This window comes from Phlebotomus papatasi, chromosome 1 (assembly GCF_024763615.1).
Source record: "Phlebotomus papatasi isolate M1 chromosome 1, Ppap_2.1, whole genome shotgun sequence".
NCBI classification, from domain to species: domain Eukaryota; kingdom Metazoa; phylum Arthropoda; class Insecta; order Diptera; family Psychodidae; genus Phlebotomus; species Phlebotomus papatasi.
This window is the reverse complement of record NC_077222.1, coordinates 21,034,797-21,053,586: the sequence shown is the minus strand read 5'-3', so window position 1 is coordinate 21,053,586 and position 18,790 is coordinate 21,034,797. Positions and strand designations below refer to the sequence as shown.

Sequence of the window (18,790 nt, the reverse complement as noted above, 5' to 3'; positions counted from 1 at the left end):
TATACTCAATTTTGCTTTTCTAAAGGCTTCTTAAAAACACAGATCTTATTTTCTTGCTTCCTGTGACGTTTTAATGCATGAACGTCATTTAAAGCAAGAGAATAAAGATTGCATTTTTTTTCTGGGGCGTGACTAAAATTTCCTCTGGGAGGGGCTTAATTACAAAATCCAAAATAATCTTCTTGCAAAATACTATACATTAAAAAAAGATGTTATGAGAGTAATGCCAAATTATTTTCATTAATTTTTATTTAAATTCCTAATTTTTCAATTATTCTATTTTATTTGTTTATCATTTCTCTTGTTTCCTTTTTTTACAATTTTTTTTAATGCTAAATAAAAAGTTGACATTCAGTACATTATTTTGTTGTATAGTTAATAATAAAAGATCACAAATGCAGGAGTAAATAAAAGTTGTTTTTGCAGTACTCTTTTTTTCATTAAATTAATTTCTAGGTTGATTTATCTATATTTTTCCCCACACGTTCCTCGTTTTTTTTTAGTAATATTTTCAATAGCTTATCCCTTCAATAGAAAGGAAATGTTTTATCGTCTAATTGTTGGACACATGCAATCTCATCTAATTTCTCAGCATTTTTTTTCCTCTGCCTCCCAACTCTTCCTAAAAAGTTACATTCACAATTCTCCTTGAATTACATTCACGCACACTTGAAACACACTGAACCATCATTAAGTCTGTTCCACATTCAAAGAAAAAAAAATTATTTTTCTTTTTCTTTTATTCACAGATACTATTTCACTGGTTTTCTATCCTCATTTAAATTCTCAGTTGTTTTTGGAGATTTTTTTATACTTCAAAAAAATTCTTATATTTTAAAAACAGAAAAATTATAAAAAAGTTTCTTGCAAAAAAAAAGCTACAGTATAATAAATAATTTATTTCTTTTTAACGCTGAATTTCTATCCCATTTTTTTCGTCAAATTGAAGAAAATTATTCCATTCAGTTCAATTTTTTGTCCATAAATTTGTTGTTTTTTCTTTCACTATTTTGAGAAGAAATTCACATTAGATATTTGTTGATTTTGAGAGAATTCCTCCTCGGAGGATCCTTCTCAAAAATCCACTTTTCCATTCCACTTTTTATTCCAAGTGAAATGTTACACATTGAAAAAGATTAGGACATTACAACATCACGAAAAGAAACAGCAAGGTAGAGGGAAATGTGGCTAAGGGTCAGAGTACATTTGTGTGCATTCATGTATGAACCAAACCACGAATTTCTGATCCCCCGGACGTCTGAAGCCCATCAGAGCCACACATCTCTGACTCCTCCAGCATCTGATCATCCACATCGAGGAAATCACCGAGGAAATTGGAATCCCCAGTCATTTCCAGAGTCTTCACTTGCTCATCCACGGCCTCGAGCACACGATCGAAGACCTCCTGATCGGGATGTTGAACTAAACGGATATTTCATTACCAAATTAGTTCACATCGAGACACTCTTTTTTTCTCATTTTAGTTCAGTGATTGTGAAAAAAGATGCATGCAATAAAATTCACAAGTTTCACTCTTGCTCTCACTCTCATTAAAGCGTTCACAGACAGGGTAACCAATTTCATCGTGATTGGCTAAAAACAAATTTCTTAAAAAGAAGTATTGAATAATTAAATATTATTTCTGATAAATTGATTTTTTGCAGAACATTTGCAACACACATTTTTTATAATTGCATAAAAAGCAAGAAAAAAAATTTAAACTTAAAAAACAAATTTATTTAAAATATACTGTATATTATTTGAATAAAGATTAAAGCTCTAACTTTCAGACCATGTTTGATAGAAGATTACGGACAGCTTGCAATATCGGACACTAGGGTAAATTAAGCTAATTCAAAACCTGCTCCAAATGGAAATTTTTCGCTACTCCAAATGGAAACGTTATTGTTTTCATGATAAATACAGTACTAAATTATTATATTTATATATTTTCTATACCACATTTTCACTATTTAGTTAATTTTGCTCCGAATAAAGCAAAAATCCATTCATATTCACAAATTTTAATTTGATAATTTCACAGAAAAATTGAAAGTGTTTCTTTTCACTATCGAATTTTTCATCGATCGACCATGTTTTCCAATGAAAAACACAATAAAGTGACTGTTGTTTATTTGTTTTGTTTAACATTTATGTCGTATTTCTGACAAATTTTAGTTAAGTTTTAATCTTTATTCTTAACGGTACGTGAAGTTTTCAAATGAAGTAATTACCTATTTCGAGAACAAAAAGGGTTTTTCTGAAGTGTCTGCAAATGCTTCAATAGGAAACCCCGGAAATGTTTTTTTTTGAGAGATTTTCTTATTGTTTTAGATGGGAAAGGAGAAAAGACCAGAAATAAGAACAAATCCTACACTCAAGAGCAACTCACCAAGGTTTTGGAAGCCTTTCGTCGCGGTTTCACTTACACTGTTTGTCTCCAATTAGAAAATTTTCCTCGTCTCCATTTGAATTAATTTCTTTCCAATAGAAGCATTTCGCACTTCTGTGTTTTTCTTGTATTTAAGAAATTTTCAAATTATATCTAAAGAATTTTCACAAAACAGTAATATTCTAGAAGAGTCAAGGAGAAAATTTATGTAATTCTCTTCAGAAAAAATATGAAATTAATGTGTTGAATCTTCTGACAAAGTTAAAGCGTCTGGAAATGGTTTTGAATTAGGACATTTACCTTAAATTGCCCAAATCTATTCTAAATTTATCTGGCTAGAATAATCTACTTCGGTTTTGTTCATTATTTCTATTAAAATACTTTTTTTCACTATTATCTTCCTAAGAACGCATGATTTATGTTATAAAATTGCATAAATGGTCTTTCTGAAGCTTTATTATAGAAGAATTTGGCTGAAAATTATCCATTTTTTTGGAAACTTAAGATAAAATGACCGAGATCTACAAGATGGTATGGTCGCCATCTTGATTTGACGTTTCTGTCCGCCATTTTGAATAACTGTCAAAAAAAATCTCATCCGATTGAGCTGAAATTTTAGTATGTTCTATCTGATGTCAAGGCCTTTTCAGAACATATATAAAATACGACGTAGGTCAAGCGATTGTCTGGATATTGGGCACCAAGGTCAAAATTTTGACATTTTCATAAATACAGAATTACGGGGAGCCTTTTTTATCGAAACCATCGGAAAAAAGACAGCGCTAACCCTAAGCGATGAGATCTAACAAACAAACAAAAAAAAGTAATGTTTTTGTTTATAGAAGCATATTCTTTGAGGACCTGAAAAACTGATTTTGCAAAGATAAAAAAAAATAATTAAATAAATAAATTCACATTTCGTTTATTTATTTTTTTAATTATGTAAGAGTGAATAAATATATAAAATAAAAGTCTCAACCATATTTAACGGTTACTTGAGGCATTTCGTTTAGGTCAAGATAAGAAAATAAAGATGGGAAAAAAAAGAATATTTCAAAATTTTAAACTTTGAGCATCTGTATTTAGGTAATTGTTCGACCTAAATCGGAACAAAAATACATTTTGAAAAGGTATTTACATGAGCTATAACATACTAAAATTTCAGCCCAATAGGACAAGTTTCAAGTTATGACAGTTATTCAAAATGGCGGACAGAAACATCAAATCAAGATGGCGACCATGTCATCTTGTAGGGTAGAGTCAGTACTTTTTCGCCAATAAGCCCTTTTTCGCCAATAAGCCCTTTTTCGCCAATAAGCCCTCTTTCGCTACCTAAGTTAAAATCACATTTTAAGAGAATTATGTGTTCGTGGAACTAAGAAATGAGTGTTATTTCGTGACCTCTAGCCTAACGAATCAGAAAACCATATCTGGTGCTCCACTGACTGACTAGATTATTTGCAAGTTATTTAAAGAAATTCTCAACAAGATGAACAATCACCAAAAAAGTATGGAGTTCTTAAGAAATCTGTCAACGCTCAGACGAATTGTCTTGCATTATTTTATGTTTTTGCTGTACAGCATTTGATATTTTTTCACTGAAAGTCAATTTGTTATTAACTAAGCTTTGTTCTAATAGTATTTTTTAATAATGTTTTCCAAAAAAAAAAAAGATATACGGATGTGGTGAAATAGGGCTTACTTTTTTCGGTTGTGTAAGTACTTTTCGCCACTCATTTTTTCCAAGCATATTACAAGTGGCGCACCTCGCGGAATATAGTTGAAACAGGCGTGATTTTCGATTAACTTTTCTTTCAAATAAAAAATGCGAAAAAATCATTGGAAATACTTTAATAATTGCCTGGTATCGGTGTTAAATATGAAGAAGTACTGTGCGATGTATTTTTGAAAATTATCGAAAGCTGCTGTTTCTTAAAATTCACTTAAAAACATGTGGCGAGAAAGTACTTACACAATGGCGAAAAAGTGTTTACAAAGTGTCGAAAAGTACTGAAACGTGCATTGTTGCAGAAAATGTAATTTTTCAACCAGATACCCAAAAATTCCCGTGAAGTCTCTTGGTTCAATACAGACACAATGCTGCAAAGCATCTGTACACAAACTATCATTTTATTTCGACAAAAATTATAAGAATTACAAGAGTATCAAATCCTAAGGTGGCGAAAAGTACTTACTCTACCCTAGATCTCGTGCATCTTACCCTTAGATGTGAAGATCCTCATTGTCGTTTATTTTCGGAAATTGTTGATTTTTTTTAGTATTTATTAAAAAGAGCAAAGTCACCCGCACCGTATCAAAAGTGCAAGCCTTTTTTCTTGATTTTTTTAAACATAGTAAAATTTTATAAAATTAATGCTAGTGGCACAAAATCTATTCATTAGCAACTGAATACAAATAATTTTAACCATTAACCCCCCCTCCCGTGATTTTAACTATCCACTTTTAGAGGATAAAGTTGAAAAACAGCGAAAAAACGTGCAAAGTCACCCGCAACGACGGTATATCAAAGAAAACTTACCTAAAACCCCTTGGAAGTTTGAAAGTTTAAACTGACGAGTTACAAAAAGGTGAGAAAGTTCATGAAATGGGCATTTATCTTAATAAAATTGCGATTAAAACGTTCTGCCATACTGAAATTACACAAAAACTGACTTTTTGCAGCAAACGTTCACAGACTGTTGTTGACATTGTTAACGATTGAAGTGTCAAAAATATCGAAATTCGAAATGGCAGAACAATCAGCGTTAAAGCAGCGCATACGTGAACTTGCACTTTAGGCTTCCGGTAGATTTTCGAATAGGTTTGGCTAGGCTTTGGAGTGGCTTTGTCTCTTCGAAAGGTTATTACTGAACGGAGCCAATAATTCCTATAAAAACTTAAACCTGAGGGAATTTAAATATTTGATGAAAATTGAAAATCTAGGACTCTGATTTGGGATTTGATCAAGCAATTACTAAGGTTTAACAAAAAGAAAAACCTGTAAGACTTGAAAAGCTTAACTGCATATCCTATAGTTACTAATAAACTTTATTTTGTTTAATTCCTAATTTAACAATATTACCGTTTTTTTTTCAGTCGTGGTTTAAATCACTGCAGGGTCGTTAAAATATTGCATGATGCATAAGCTTCATATGATTTACATTAGCCTAAAAAACCATTTTAAAATGCAATAGAAATATTTCTAAACTTTTTTTGTAATTATATAAATAATTTAATATTGCGTTTTATTCGTTTTCTTTCAGTTCTTTATCCCAATCTTATTAAGGAAATTCTTAAAGAGAAGTTACTCTCTCTCTCTCCTTTGAAGCGAATATTTTTGTGATTTTGGTCACCCTGCCACTGAATCAAGAACCACCCTGAGTCACTCAATCAATCATTCCAGACAAACATCTCCTCAGAACACATCACTATCTCTCAAAGTGTCCAAAGAAATGGGCATATGGAGTGTTAAAGAGACAAGAAAGAAAATAAAAGAAAAAATTGAAGTCACCCACCTGAAAATAATTCATTGAAGGCGTCTTCCGGAAATTGATTGAGCACATTGTTCAATTCGCTCTCCTCCAGCAATCTCGTGTCGCCCAGTGCAATTTCCTCTGCAAGTAAACACCAATTTAAGAAATGAGAATGACTTAGAAAAAATAAAAATAAAAACGCAACGACAAATCTCATTCGTGGGAGGAGATCTATAGAGGAGGAGAGAAAAACAATCAATTAATGAAAGCTGTACACACCTATAACATCATTGGCCCCAATAAGTTCAGACTCTGACAATCCACCAACTCCCGTGTCCTCGGAACTCTCATACGCTGAACTATTCTCACAAATATTCAGCAATTCCTGAGTTGTAATCTGAGCCGTTGCAATTTGTGTCATTTGCGCATTGGGATTCGCAATGATGAATTGCTGCTTGGGCTGTGGCGGTTGCTGCTGCTGCTGCTGCTGCTGCGGCTGCTGTTGCGGCTGCTGTTGCTGTTGATGCAAAATCGGTGGTAATTGAACAACAGCCGCCTGCCCTTGCTGCTGACCTCCCTGATTGAATCCACCCACCATGGCTGACAGATCCACATGATTCTTCCCATTTCCCGCACTCATTAGCATACTGGGCGATCGCTTTTTCTTCTTATTCCGCTTTAGCGGTCGCGTCATCCCACACAATTTTGGTTTCTTCCTTGCCAACTTCTTCGGCTTCTGCACTTCCAGCATGCGTTTGTAGTTGTCCTGCTGGCCACAAATGGCAAAGCAAGTTTCAATCAGTGAAAAGTCAGTGAATATTTCTACCTTTTCATTGACCTTTGGACATTTTTGCAATTTTTTTTTATTCAACCAAAATCAAATCCTAAATCGTCGTTTGGGTCAGAAATCGTCGTTTGGATCAGCAATCGTTGTAATAATACAAAAATTTACAGACTATGGGAACTGCTAATTAAGGTAGCGAATACATAACGATAATTGCTGAACCAAGGGACGAAATATAATCAAAAAAAAGGACAGATAATCCTAACCGGCTTATGTAGGTGAGATTCTTAACGTGAGCTAACTCGGAGTGCATGCAAATTCGATTTGGAGCTGAAGTTGGGAGACGCCATTCAGTTATCTTGAATCAAATTCGTGAAATTATACAAATTTTGTATTAAAACCAAAATATCAAGGATTTGGATGGACTGGCACAAAAGTGATATATGGGTGAAACGTAAACCAGAATGTTCTCTATAATTTTGCTGTAGAACTTGATCTCATCGATTAATTAGAAGCCGAGATAAGCGCGGTTTTTTGTTTCTTAACTTGTTTTTTCACCCAGAGTGCCCCAAGTAGTCATTTGTTGAACTTCAACTATATCAAAGAATTGTTGTATTTTGTGGGACTTTCCATTTAAAACCATATTTTAAGTGTCTTAATCGGGTAGAGGCAGTCAAATTGGCATCTGAGTGATTTCAAAGCGTTATTATAGGAAAAATCAATTTTTTTCACACTTAAACGGTAAAATCGGACAGATCGCATTATCTAATCGAAAAATGATGTATGAACGAAATAAAGAGAAAAATTTCCTCTACAATTATGTCGAAGTAATCATCAAACTCGGTTCAGCGACAGTCGATATAATTGAGGTTATGTGATATAGAAAAAGGTTTTTCGACTGTAAAGCCCCTGGTCTTAGTCCCACGAAGTTCAAATATTCTAGAAAGTTGTAGCATTTGGTCGTTTAAGCCCTCACTCATCAAAATCGGTCACATAGAACCGGAGATATGATTTTTTGAATTTCGTGAATTTGACCCCTCGTATCTCCGGTTCTATTGAAACCACAGCGAACTTACGCCCCATTTTGGAAACGTCCTAGACTGGACTATATCACTCTAAAATTTCATTAACTTGCACAAAGGAATTTTTGGGAAAAATGAGTTTGAATTTCGATGAATTTTGGCGCTATCGCAGCGCCACCTGTGATGACTTTTTGAACTTCCATCTGAAAGTGCTCATCGAGACGAAATAAAAAAGCCAAAATTTAGGTCGATATGTTAATTAGAACCGGAGATAGAGGCCGGTCAATATTCGAACTTTGACCTCTTATAGCTTGGGTCAGGGGTTATCGATTGACTTAAGTATTTTTTTTGTTTGGTAGGTATAATCAGCGGCTACAACATACAAAAATTTCAGCTCGATGTATAAAGGAATCTCTGAGTTATTTGACTTAGAAAATTGAAAAATCATCTTTTTAAAAATAGCGCCCCTAGCGGTGATTTTATGAACTTGTGATGTTAGAAGAGGAAGTGGCATTTCACGAGAGCTTTCCAAAACGCATTCAATTTTTAAATTCTGATAATTAGAACCGGAGTTATGGCTATTTTAAGAATTGTTTTTTGGACCCTTATAGCTCGGGTCAGGGGGGGTAGGGGGACCTTAAGTTTGGTATTGATTGAAAGCCATAAGGTCCAGCTATAACATACTAAAATTTGAGCCCGCTCGATGCCATAGGGGCGGAGCTATTGAGAAAACAAAAAAGGGGGGTCTTCAAAATGGCGGAAGGAGGGGTGGGGGTGGGAGGTCAATGCACCAAGTTGCAATTTTCATGCGATATATAACCTTTCCCGAAAACCGCAAGTCGATATCTTTTTTAGTTTAGGAGCTATTAAGCTCCAAAGAGCGGCCGGCCGGCCGGCCGGGAACGTAAAATAGCCACATATATATTCGTGATCAGGAAGTGGCGAAACACATTTTGGCCAAGTTTGAGGTCGATCGGAGGACATGAAATTTTGTTAGGATTATAGTAGGTGAGATTGTTAAGAATCTCACCTAATACAACATATAAGATAACCTAGTGAAAGTTGAGAATTCATAAGAGAGAACAGTTGAGAGTAGAGATCTGCGCACGGAGTGCGCGCATTTATGCGCGCAAGCTGATTTTTACGACGCAGCGCGCAAAGAATATTTTTGATATTACTTGATTTTGTCTGTGCGCAAGATAAATGTTAGAACTCTCTTCTTAATCGAAATATTAACTCTTACTATTTCAAAAAGAAATAAATCAATAGCACTTGACAAAAAAGACAATTATGTGTAAACAATACCAGTGTGAAAGTGTAAGAGGTAAAATTTTAATCGATTGAATTTCACTAAACTTAAAAGTTGTGAGAGTAGCATTAGGACTAATTTTAAAAATTCCGCATGATCAATTCTAGAGAAACCCTCTGCGATGATTTTATAAATAGAAAACCTTATTTTATAAATTTTTAGATTGATTTGAAAAATTTCCCAGAATCGACCAGAAAACGGGGTATAGATTTAAGCATAAAACAGTCGAAATTGTGCGTAAATCCCGCACTACCTCAACACAAATTTTGTAAAGTATGTATAAATCTTTTTATCTTTCTTCTTCTTTTATATGAAACGGTTAAAATTGCGCACTAAAACTGCATAGTTTCTGCTTATAAAAATCTAAATTGTGTGCAAAACCTACACAACCTTAGTATAGAATGTTTAAGATTGTGTATAATACACGCACAGCTTAAGCACAAAATGGTAAAAATTTTGCAAAAATACGCACTGCTCAAGCACAGACTGTTTAAAAAGCCGTTTCATGCTTTAGCAAAATAATCAATTGACCGTTTTATGCTTAAGCAGTGAGAGTTTTATGCACAATTTAACTGTTTTATGTTTAAGCTGAGCAAATTTTATACACAACATTGACCGTTTTATGCCTAAGTTTTTAGAATTGTATGTACAATCTTAAACGTTTCTTCTGAAGCATTGTGAGTTTTAAATACAATTTAGTTTTATACTTAACTTTTTAAGGACGAGACGCTTTTAGCTGACCAAAAATCAACAACAAAATGAAAGCAATAAACAAAATCAACGAAACATCTTAGAGCTAATCTTAGAAAATCCAATTGCGTAAGATTTAGTAATTTCCGTGCCTCTACAGACGATAGACAAAAATAGCTTAAAAATTTAAGATTTTTTTCTAAAAAAAACAGTGAATGTTAATTTTCATTCTAATGATAATTATTACGTATGAATCATCGTGCCAAGAGGGTTTTGGTTAAAAAATTTTCGCTGGTATTTTACAAAGTTCTGAATTATAGTTTTCTTATTTCTAAAAACTGTCCAAATTACACGAAGATAGTATGTGTAAGTATTAAAAAACACTAACTCGACCATTTGGAAAACGTTCGAGAAATAATCAAGCCATCTATTAACCATTTTATGTTATTATTAGAGACAAAAACTGAACATATTTTTATAAACATTCATATATAGGGGAAACTGGGGCACCACCAAACACTGCAATTTTTTAATCGGATATTCGACTTCAGAGGATAAGACCTATAGGAATTAATAGGTACTACAGGGATGTTTGTCCACTGAAGGAATGGTGGAGATAGTCCAAGTAGTTTAGAAATAAAAATTAGTGTTTGGTGGTACCCCGTGTTTGGTGGAGCCCCAGTTTCCCCTAGTTTTATAAGAATGTGTGTCAGTCTTCAATAAAATGTTTTTCGCGTAAAAGCGTTTGCGCGCAAAAACAGAACTTGCGCGCAAAAAAAGAAATTGCGCACAAAAAAGAATCTTGCGCGCAAAAGTCGAAAAATTTTTTTGCGCGCAGCGCGCAAGATTACTCCGTGCGCAGATCCCTAGTTGAGAGCGCCACACGCGGGAGACCGAAAAAACCGAAGAAACATTGTTAGTACTTCACCACAGCTAAATAAGACTGAAGTAAACACGAAATTCTGTCATATTTCTCGTAAGCAATTGCTCACACTGAAGTTTCAACAAAGCAATTTTAACTCAAATTTAACGTAATTAGTGTTAAAATCTTCCGAAAAGGACTAATATTTAGATAGAATTCATTGTTCATCAAATATTGGAATAAAAATCCATAATTTTAATCAATTTATTTTTAGTGTCCAATTTTATCCTCAAAGTGTCCAAAATAAGAAACTGGACAAAATTATGAGCCTTTACCCTATAAAAATCTCGGTAGGTTTAGTGTTAAAAGTGGAATTAAATTAGATTGTGAAAAATGTTCTCTCTTGGATTTCGAGCAGTTAAAATGTTAAGTTAATAAAATCTGCATTTTGCATACTTAAAGAAAATGACGAAATCTTGTAATAGAAAGATCTTTATACATTTTTTAAATATTTTTTTATAATATTTTGCATAATAAGATGATTTTGCAATCTTCATTCTTCATTCAATGGAAATGCAAATTTTCCTTTGCAATAAAATAGAAAATGTCAACTCTCAAAAGATCTTTATCTGATGTTCGAGTTTTATACGTCGAGAACAAAGTTACACTTAATATTTTCACTTTGCCATTTACACTTTACACTTTCCACTTTTAAAATTATTTCAATTTTAAAAATCTGAAGCTTCAAAAGGATTTTATAAGAATTTTATACAGTTTGGAAAATTTCCTTAATTCAAAATTTCCAACGCTGATACAAAACTTAATCAAAAAATTAAACCAAAGCAAAACAAATAAAATACATTCCAAACTTCTTACCCTCTTCCAAGCGTGCTCCCTGCATAGCGGAAGTTCGTGGCAAATGTCGAAGACGGGAACGCGGCATTGGGAATTATCTGCAAATTTAGCAGTGCACGGATAGAAGAGTTTCTGCTCCGTGTTCTGCGTGATGTGCAGATAGCAATACGCTGTGAGGGCCAGAGAATCATTCTCGCAATTCGCCAAGCAGCATTTCTTTCGCGTCTCCCTAAAAAAAAAGCAAAACAAAATATTTCCTCTCTTTATGGCATGTCTATTGGTGCATTTCATCGAAATCCCTGAAATCAATCACGCATTCTGCAAATTCAAGCAGAAATTGCAAAATAAACTCTGAAATAGCCAAAATGTTATTAATATCCAAATATTTTCTCAGTCCATTTAATCACTTTTAATTGATGAATCCCCTTCAACATGAAAGTTTATGCTGTAAATCAATCATTTTTCTGCACTTTTAGTGCAAGTAAAATAATGTATCAGAGTGAAACGTGTGTGAAAACATTCGCACTTTGGGAAAAGAAATGCAATCTGGCAAATATTTTAAACCAAAAAATTAATTGCTTATTTTATCTTCCATGCGATATCTCATGTATATTGGATTTATTGCAATCCCAGAAATTTATTAATTTTATTACATTTGTTAACAATAAATTAAAATGCATTTTACTGGTGGTAAATGGGAAAATTAGAAGAGTTCAAACGAAGCTCATCTAATCGAATATCTTTAAACTATCTACAAAGATTTTTTTCCTATGTGCCTGAACAAAAAAGTATTCTAAATCTGCTTAATATTGAGCTGTATGGCTGACTTAGTAAAAGGTAGAAATCATACTGAAGGATGTATCTAAAATTATGAATTAATATCCTTTTAAGAATTAACCTCAAAATCATAAAATAGTTAGCCAAGACACATTTCAACTAGCCACAAAATTATAAATAAATATCATTCTCAGCGTTACCGTAAATCGTTTTCAGTACTTTCAACCTAGGTAACACTTTTTTAAATAAAAGAAAAACAACAAACACTAGGTCATCAAGTAATTTTCTGGTCTTCTTACAAAGTCCTAAGACTGGCTCTTATAAATAAAGGGTAGACTTTTAACTTATAGTCGACAATGTAGTACTAGCTTGGTTTGAATCTACGCTAAGATAAATTTCCATCTGGCAACACTTTTTACTAATCGAACTCAAAGAAAGCAGTTATATAATTGATTTTTTTCAACATGTCGCCGTCTTGGAGCTTAAACGGTTAAAGATAACAAGTTTCGGTCTTGGGTGGCCCCTAATAAAAAATAATAACTACAGACACTTTTTCTTTTTCTCTTCATCCCCTCCAAAAAACATGTTTTTTTGGATTTTTTCTAATACGACTCCTACGATTTCTTTTATCTTTGGGTATGTCTTAAAGATGGAGCAGGCGCACATTTCGTCCAAACATACCTATGACCTAAAAAATCGCCCTCTTGAATTTTTGAAGGAAAAAGTGTTTACTAACAGGCTGTGACAATTGAACTGCAACTAAATTTAGATCGCTATAACTTTGAAACCGTTCGGGACAGCTTGCTCAAAATTTTTTTCTTTTTTTGTCTATAATTGCACTCAAACATGATGGCGCGACTGCTCTATGTTTGACCAGAAAGGTTCCAATGGTTATCTTTAGGTCCCTTCAAAACCTAAATAAGATTAATTTTTTTTGGGTTTTTTGAAAAATTTCGCGAGACGCGAAAATCCGCGAGAAACTTCGCGAGCCGCAAAAATCCGCGAAAAAAATTCGCGAGCCGCGAAAATCCGCGAAAAATTTTGTGACCCGCGAACATCCGCGAAAAATTTCGCGAGCCGGGGAAATCCGCGAAAAAGTTCACAACCAATGCAATCTTCAACTTGAAATATCTCGAGAAATCATGGAGCAATCTCCAATTTTTTTTTAAATTGCTCTACTCAAGTAGCGCTACAACATGAACATAAAATGGTTCAAATTGCATAGGCCAATTTCCATAAAACATAAAAACCGGTTTTCAACTGGTTTAGAACCGGTTTTTCAAAAAACTCACATGCCGGAGTCTCATCTTCGGGCAGCGTGCAATGCGTTCATTGATTAACACAGGGCTATTATCCTTTCTAATTCCAAAGGTGCTTTTAAAATTTCCAACCCGATTGCATAGGTCGCAATCGGTAATCACTCGGTTTAGTACCCGTAAATGACCAATATTTTTTTAAATATTCTTTTTTTTGTGTGTCCGTAAATTTGTTACCCATCTAGAGGCCAAACGGTAAGAAAAACGAATTTCTGGTCTTCGGAGGACCCCCCCATAAGTCAAGTCAAGGATTATTATAATGATTTTTCTTACAACCGCTCCAAAACCTTGTTTTTTTTTCGTTTTGTTTTTCTCGAAAATGGCTCCTACGATTTCTTTTATTTTTGGAAATGTTTTGGAGGTGGTCCAGGCGAACATTTTGTCTAAGCATATTCATGACCTAAAAAAATCGCAATCTTGAATTTTTGAATGCCAAAGTTTAACTGATCTTGAAATCAGCAACGAATCGGTTGACTATCCGAGAATGATTTATCTTACTCGTGTTTACATTTTTTGATTATTCGTATGCTTGTAATTCATGCCAGAACATTCTAAAATTATCATTTCTTATTACCAATTTTTGATTTTAAAATGCTTTTGTGATTTATGAAGGAATTTGATCTCATGATTATGCGAAAAACTAACTCACGGAGAACTCTATCTCGTGAGTTCGAGCATTCCGCAAACCTACAACGCTTAGCCAAGTCTTTTTGTCCTTGGATGTCAGAGCATATTTTATAAATTAGGGTTGCCGGATGGTATTTTAAACTTTTTAAAAAATTTCAATTTCCACCATTTCGGTTAATATGGCCAATATGGTTTCCTTAAATCGATAAAAGGTGCGAGTAGTATTAGAATTGCAATTTCTAATGCTGCTGACTTTCAATGATTGAAATCTTAATCTTGGAAAGTTCGATTTAACATTTTAAAATTTAAGTTTTAATTACATTTTTTTAAGTTCTAGATTTGAATCAAATTGAGAAATTTTTCTAGATAAAATGAGTCATTGGATCCCTTACAAAACAGAAGATGTCATAGGATTCTTCGTTTTTCTTCTTTTTTGAGTTTTTCGTTTGTTTTATAAACGCCACTTTTCATTGACTAGGGTTGCCATATTCAATTTATGCTGATTTTAATTTAACAACCGAAATATCATATCCAATTTTTCATTTTATAGAAAAAAATGAATTGAACTGAACTTAAATAAAAGCGTACAAATTGCATCAATTTCTATAAATTAGATGTTCTTTTCGTCTAAAAAATACTTCAAAATGCTTTGTTAATTTCATTCTGAATAATTTTCAATTTTATGAACATTTAAATAAATCCGAGGGAAATTGAATATTCATATCTGCAACCATTTTCTTAGCGCTTTTAAATTATCTCCATTTATTTATTTACATAGCTTCAAAATAATCAAAGACGAATATTATCATGAGCAATTCGTGGAATTTGGCTTTATCTCACCATTCTTCAATAAAATTGTAAAGTGACTTTAATTTCTTCCAATAATGGAACATGATGTCACAATCGAAATGAGAAAAATCCATAACAAAAGCAAAAACAGAAATCCTAATGAATAATTTCCCGTGCATTCCCTCCCAAAAACTGTTTATAGATATTTCACAAAATAACCTTTAACCTTTTGCGGAAAAAAAAACGAAATCAGAAGGGGATTCAGTTTCAAAGGGACAAAGTAGAAGGAGAATGTGAAGGAAAAGAAATACTTTCTTACCTTGCATCGGTCTGATTGCCGCAGGACTTTTCCAATGCCTGTGAAACATACATCAGCCTCTTCTTGGCCACACTGAGACTCCTCTGCTCCAGAGCTCTTGCATACTGAATAGCCTTCCGCCGCAGGTGTCCAGCCTTCTGCTCCAGCTGCTGCTCCCGCGTCATCAGAGCCATCGTCGGAGGCAGAAATTCCACAAACCAATGCTTCTGAGCGCACAGCGTCAGCTCCTGGTCCACTCGAGAGGGATCCGGACATCCACCCGGAGTATCGTAGTCAAAGATAAATGAGTCTGGAGCATGCCACGGAGTCCCATTCACAACTTCCAATGGCTTTATTTCAGTGGCAGCCTTAACACAATTATTGAGGGTTAAAAAAATGCTTTCAGAAACTTTCCTTGAAGATTTTATAATGTAGGATTTTCGAAAATATTGATTCAATTATTCGGACAGAATTGCCCTTCTGCTGAGACTGAATCAGTGAGTAAAAAGCCAGAATTGAAACGATCATTTAATTTATTTAATTAATTAAATTTGAATTAAATGATTTTTGTGGATTAGTGGACTAGTTTCAAAATTTCCTTTCCTTTTTCAAGGATTTTCGATAGGTTACAGTAAAAATCCGGAAAGGCCAAAATCCTAAAACCCAAAATTTCGAATTCCAAAAAATGTCATTTCGACAGATTCCTCTCGTTCAGTAATAATAACCTTCCCGATTTTAGAGCTCTCTTCCGGTTAAGGGTTTTCCTTTACCGATTCGAAGGTATATCAGAGAGTACTTACCTTAAAAAAAAGCTGTTGGAAGTTCGAAAGTTTAAATCCTCGAGTTACACAAAAGTGAGCAAGTTCATGAAATGGGAATTTATCTTAATAAAATTGCGATTAAAACGTTCTGCCATCCTGAAATTCCAGAAAACTACCCAAAAATTCACTTTTTGCAGGAAACGTTTGCACACTTTGCACACTGTGTTGACATAGTAAACGATTGAAGTGTCAAGAATACCGAAATTCGAAATGGCAGAACAATCAGCGCCAAAGCGACGAGTACGTGTACTTGCACTTTACGCTTCCAGTAGATTTTCGAATAGGTTTGGCTAGGCTTTGTCTCTTCGAAAGGTAATTACTGAACGGAGCCCGATTATGTCTTTTCAAAGATTTTGACTCATTCGGAATTTTGTTTTTTCGAGATTTCGGCTCTTCGTAATTGTGACCATTCGGGATTGAGACCCATTCAGGGTTTCGAGCCGTTCAGGATTTTGTCTTTTCAGAATTTAAAAAAAAAAACATTTTTCCTGTTGCTTGAAAACGAGTCGCAAAAAAGCAAAAACTTTCGAAATGTTTACAAGTTTCAAATTTTAAAGATTTTGTAAAAAAAACATTGCAACATCTTATAGAAAAAGACAAATTTACGGAATATATTTCAAGTTCTTTAAATTCTTTCAATATCTATTTTAATAATAAAAAAAATATTATAGGATAAGTGTGCCAAATTCCGGCCAGCTTGCAATTCCGGCCACCTTTTTTGTTCCTCGATTTTCCATGAACTTTTAGATTTTACGTACTCTAGAGATTATACAATGCAAAAGAATAACAAAAAATGTAGCTTTGACAAACGAGATTACGTGAAAAAGGCATTGGAAGAATTCCTGAAGGGCAGGAAAATATGAGAATGAAGGTGGCCGAAATAGGGCACCAAAGCTATGTGTATATTTTTATTCATTTTAAAATGTATTCAGAATGATTTTAGAGTAAATGAAGACGGTAAACTCTTTACAAGGTTCCAAGCAACACTCTTTAAGAAGAAAGAATAAAAAAAATCAATTTGAATTTAAAATATTACATTTCAAACTTGAGGCTTTGACGCTTGTATGCAACTATGCCGAAATTTGGCACACTTACCCTAAACATTTAAAAATCTAAAAAAAAGAAGAAAATCAATCGGGAATTTTCAAAATTTCAGTACTTTTTTACGGGTCCCGGTCAAAATTCCGAACGCCAAAATCCCGAAAGCCAAAATCTCGAATTCTTAAAAGTGTCACAGCTACTCCCACATCATTTTCGGGATTTTGGCTACCACCGATTTTTCGGTCTCTTTTTCTCAAAAAAGGTACAACCGAATTATTTTCGTATACGTTTTGGAGGTATCCTAGGACATTTCGTCCATAGATATAGATATCTAAGACTGAAAAAATTTTCGACATCGAATTTTCGAAGATAAGTCTTACAATTCTGAAGGGCGTACTTCTCAAACGATTTGTTTGAATTTCGAAAATAACTGGAGAATAAAACTGAAATAATTTTTTAGGTACAAGAAAAACGCGCGAAAAGTAATTCACGGAGAGTTCTTTTTCGTGAGTTCAAGTATTCTACAAAGCAGCGGCGCTTTGCCATCTCTTTTTACCCCGAAACTTAATCAAAATAACTAAATGTCTAAAACTATTTACTTTCGGAAATAAAAAAAAAATATTCCAAAAATTTGCAGTAGGGTAAATTAAGCTAATTCAAAACCTGTTCCAAATGGAAACTTTTCACTACTCTAAATGGAAACAACAAATTTTTCCATGATAAATGCAGTATTAAATTTTTATTTATCTATTTTCTATACCTCAGTTTCATTATTTAGTTAATTTTGCTCCAAATGAAGCGAAAATCCAGTCATATTCACAAATTTTAATTAACATTCTCAGAAAAATTAAAAGTGTACCTTTTCACCATCGAATTTTTCATCGGTCAACAAAGTTTTCTGTTGAAAATCACAATAGGGTAATTATTCTTTATTCATTTTTCTTACATTTATGTAATATTTCTGACAATGGGCTCTATTCTGCGGATAAAGATAAAGATAAAAATAAAGAAATAAAGGGAAAAATAAAGATTTGGTATTCTACAAACAAGATTTCAAAATAAAGCTGTCAAATATCTTTATTTTTCGCTTGGATAAAAATATTTCAAGATTTGGTATTCTGCAAGCAAGATTTCAAGACGATTCTAACCTCAAAAGTCTTTATTTTTTCTCAAGATTTCAAAGGTGGTCTCGAGGTGCTTTGAAATCTTTATTTGCGTGTTGATAGAGTGTGTAAAGTAAAACCTTCAATGGAAGACGTCCTTATTTTGTTTATTATTAGAGAATTGTGTGAATTGCGACGACGCCTGGATGAAAAGTAAGATCGAGTACTTACAAATTAATTTTAAACGGAGACAAACAAATATTTTTTTTATATTTTTCATATTTCAGTCAATTGAACAGAATTCAACTTCGCGCATTACGGGATGCATCGAACCCCTTTGAATTGCCTGAGAATACATTTCGTCAAATATTTGTTCTGACTCCAAATTTGGCATTGGATTTAATTGACCAGCTAAAATCTTGGGATTCATCGAATAATTTCGAATCAGAAGTAATTCCATTTCATCTTAAGGTTTTGTCCACTTTACATTTTTATGGCAAAGGGTCCTACCAAGTCTCAGTCGGTAGGAATAATATGTGCAACATGAGTCAGGCTACAGTTTCTCGGTGCATCTCATATATTTCTGGACTCATTGATGACCACTTGGCAGATCAATTTATTAAATTTCCAA

The 18,790-nt window shown here is 33.5% G+C and overlaps 1 protein-coding gene across 1 annotated transcript in view; it reads right to left on the bottom strand.

Moving 5' to 3' along the window:
* Positions 1-879: 879 nt before the first annotated feature.
* The window catches only part of LOC129798187 (uncharacterized), a 33,917-nt gene continuing 16,006 nt past the window's right edge, over positions 880-18,790 (bottom strand). Inside the window, exons 4-8 of the mRNA XM_055841210.1 lie at positions 15,216-15,562; positions 11,409-11,616; positions 6,145-6,631; positions 5,908-6,006; positions 880-1,422 (exon numbers count right to left, since the gene is read on the bottom strand). Coding sequence (XP_055697185.1) covers positions 1,217-1,422; positions 5,908-6,006; positions 6,145-6,631; positions 11,409-11,616; positions 15,216-15,562 — 1,347 coding nt within the window. The 3' untranslated portion in view covers positions 880-1,216. The remainder of the gene's footprint in view (positions 1,423-5,907; positions 6,007-6,144; positions 6,632-11,408; positions 11,617-15,215; positions 15,563-18,790) is intronic.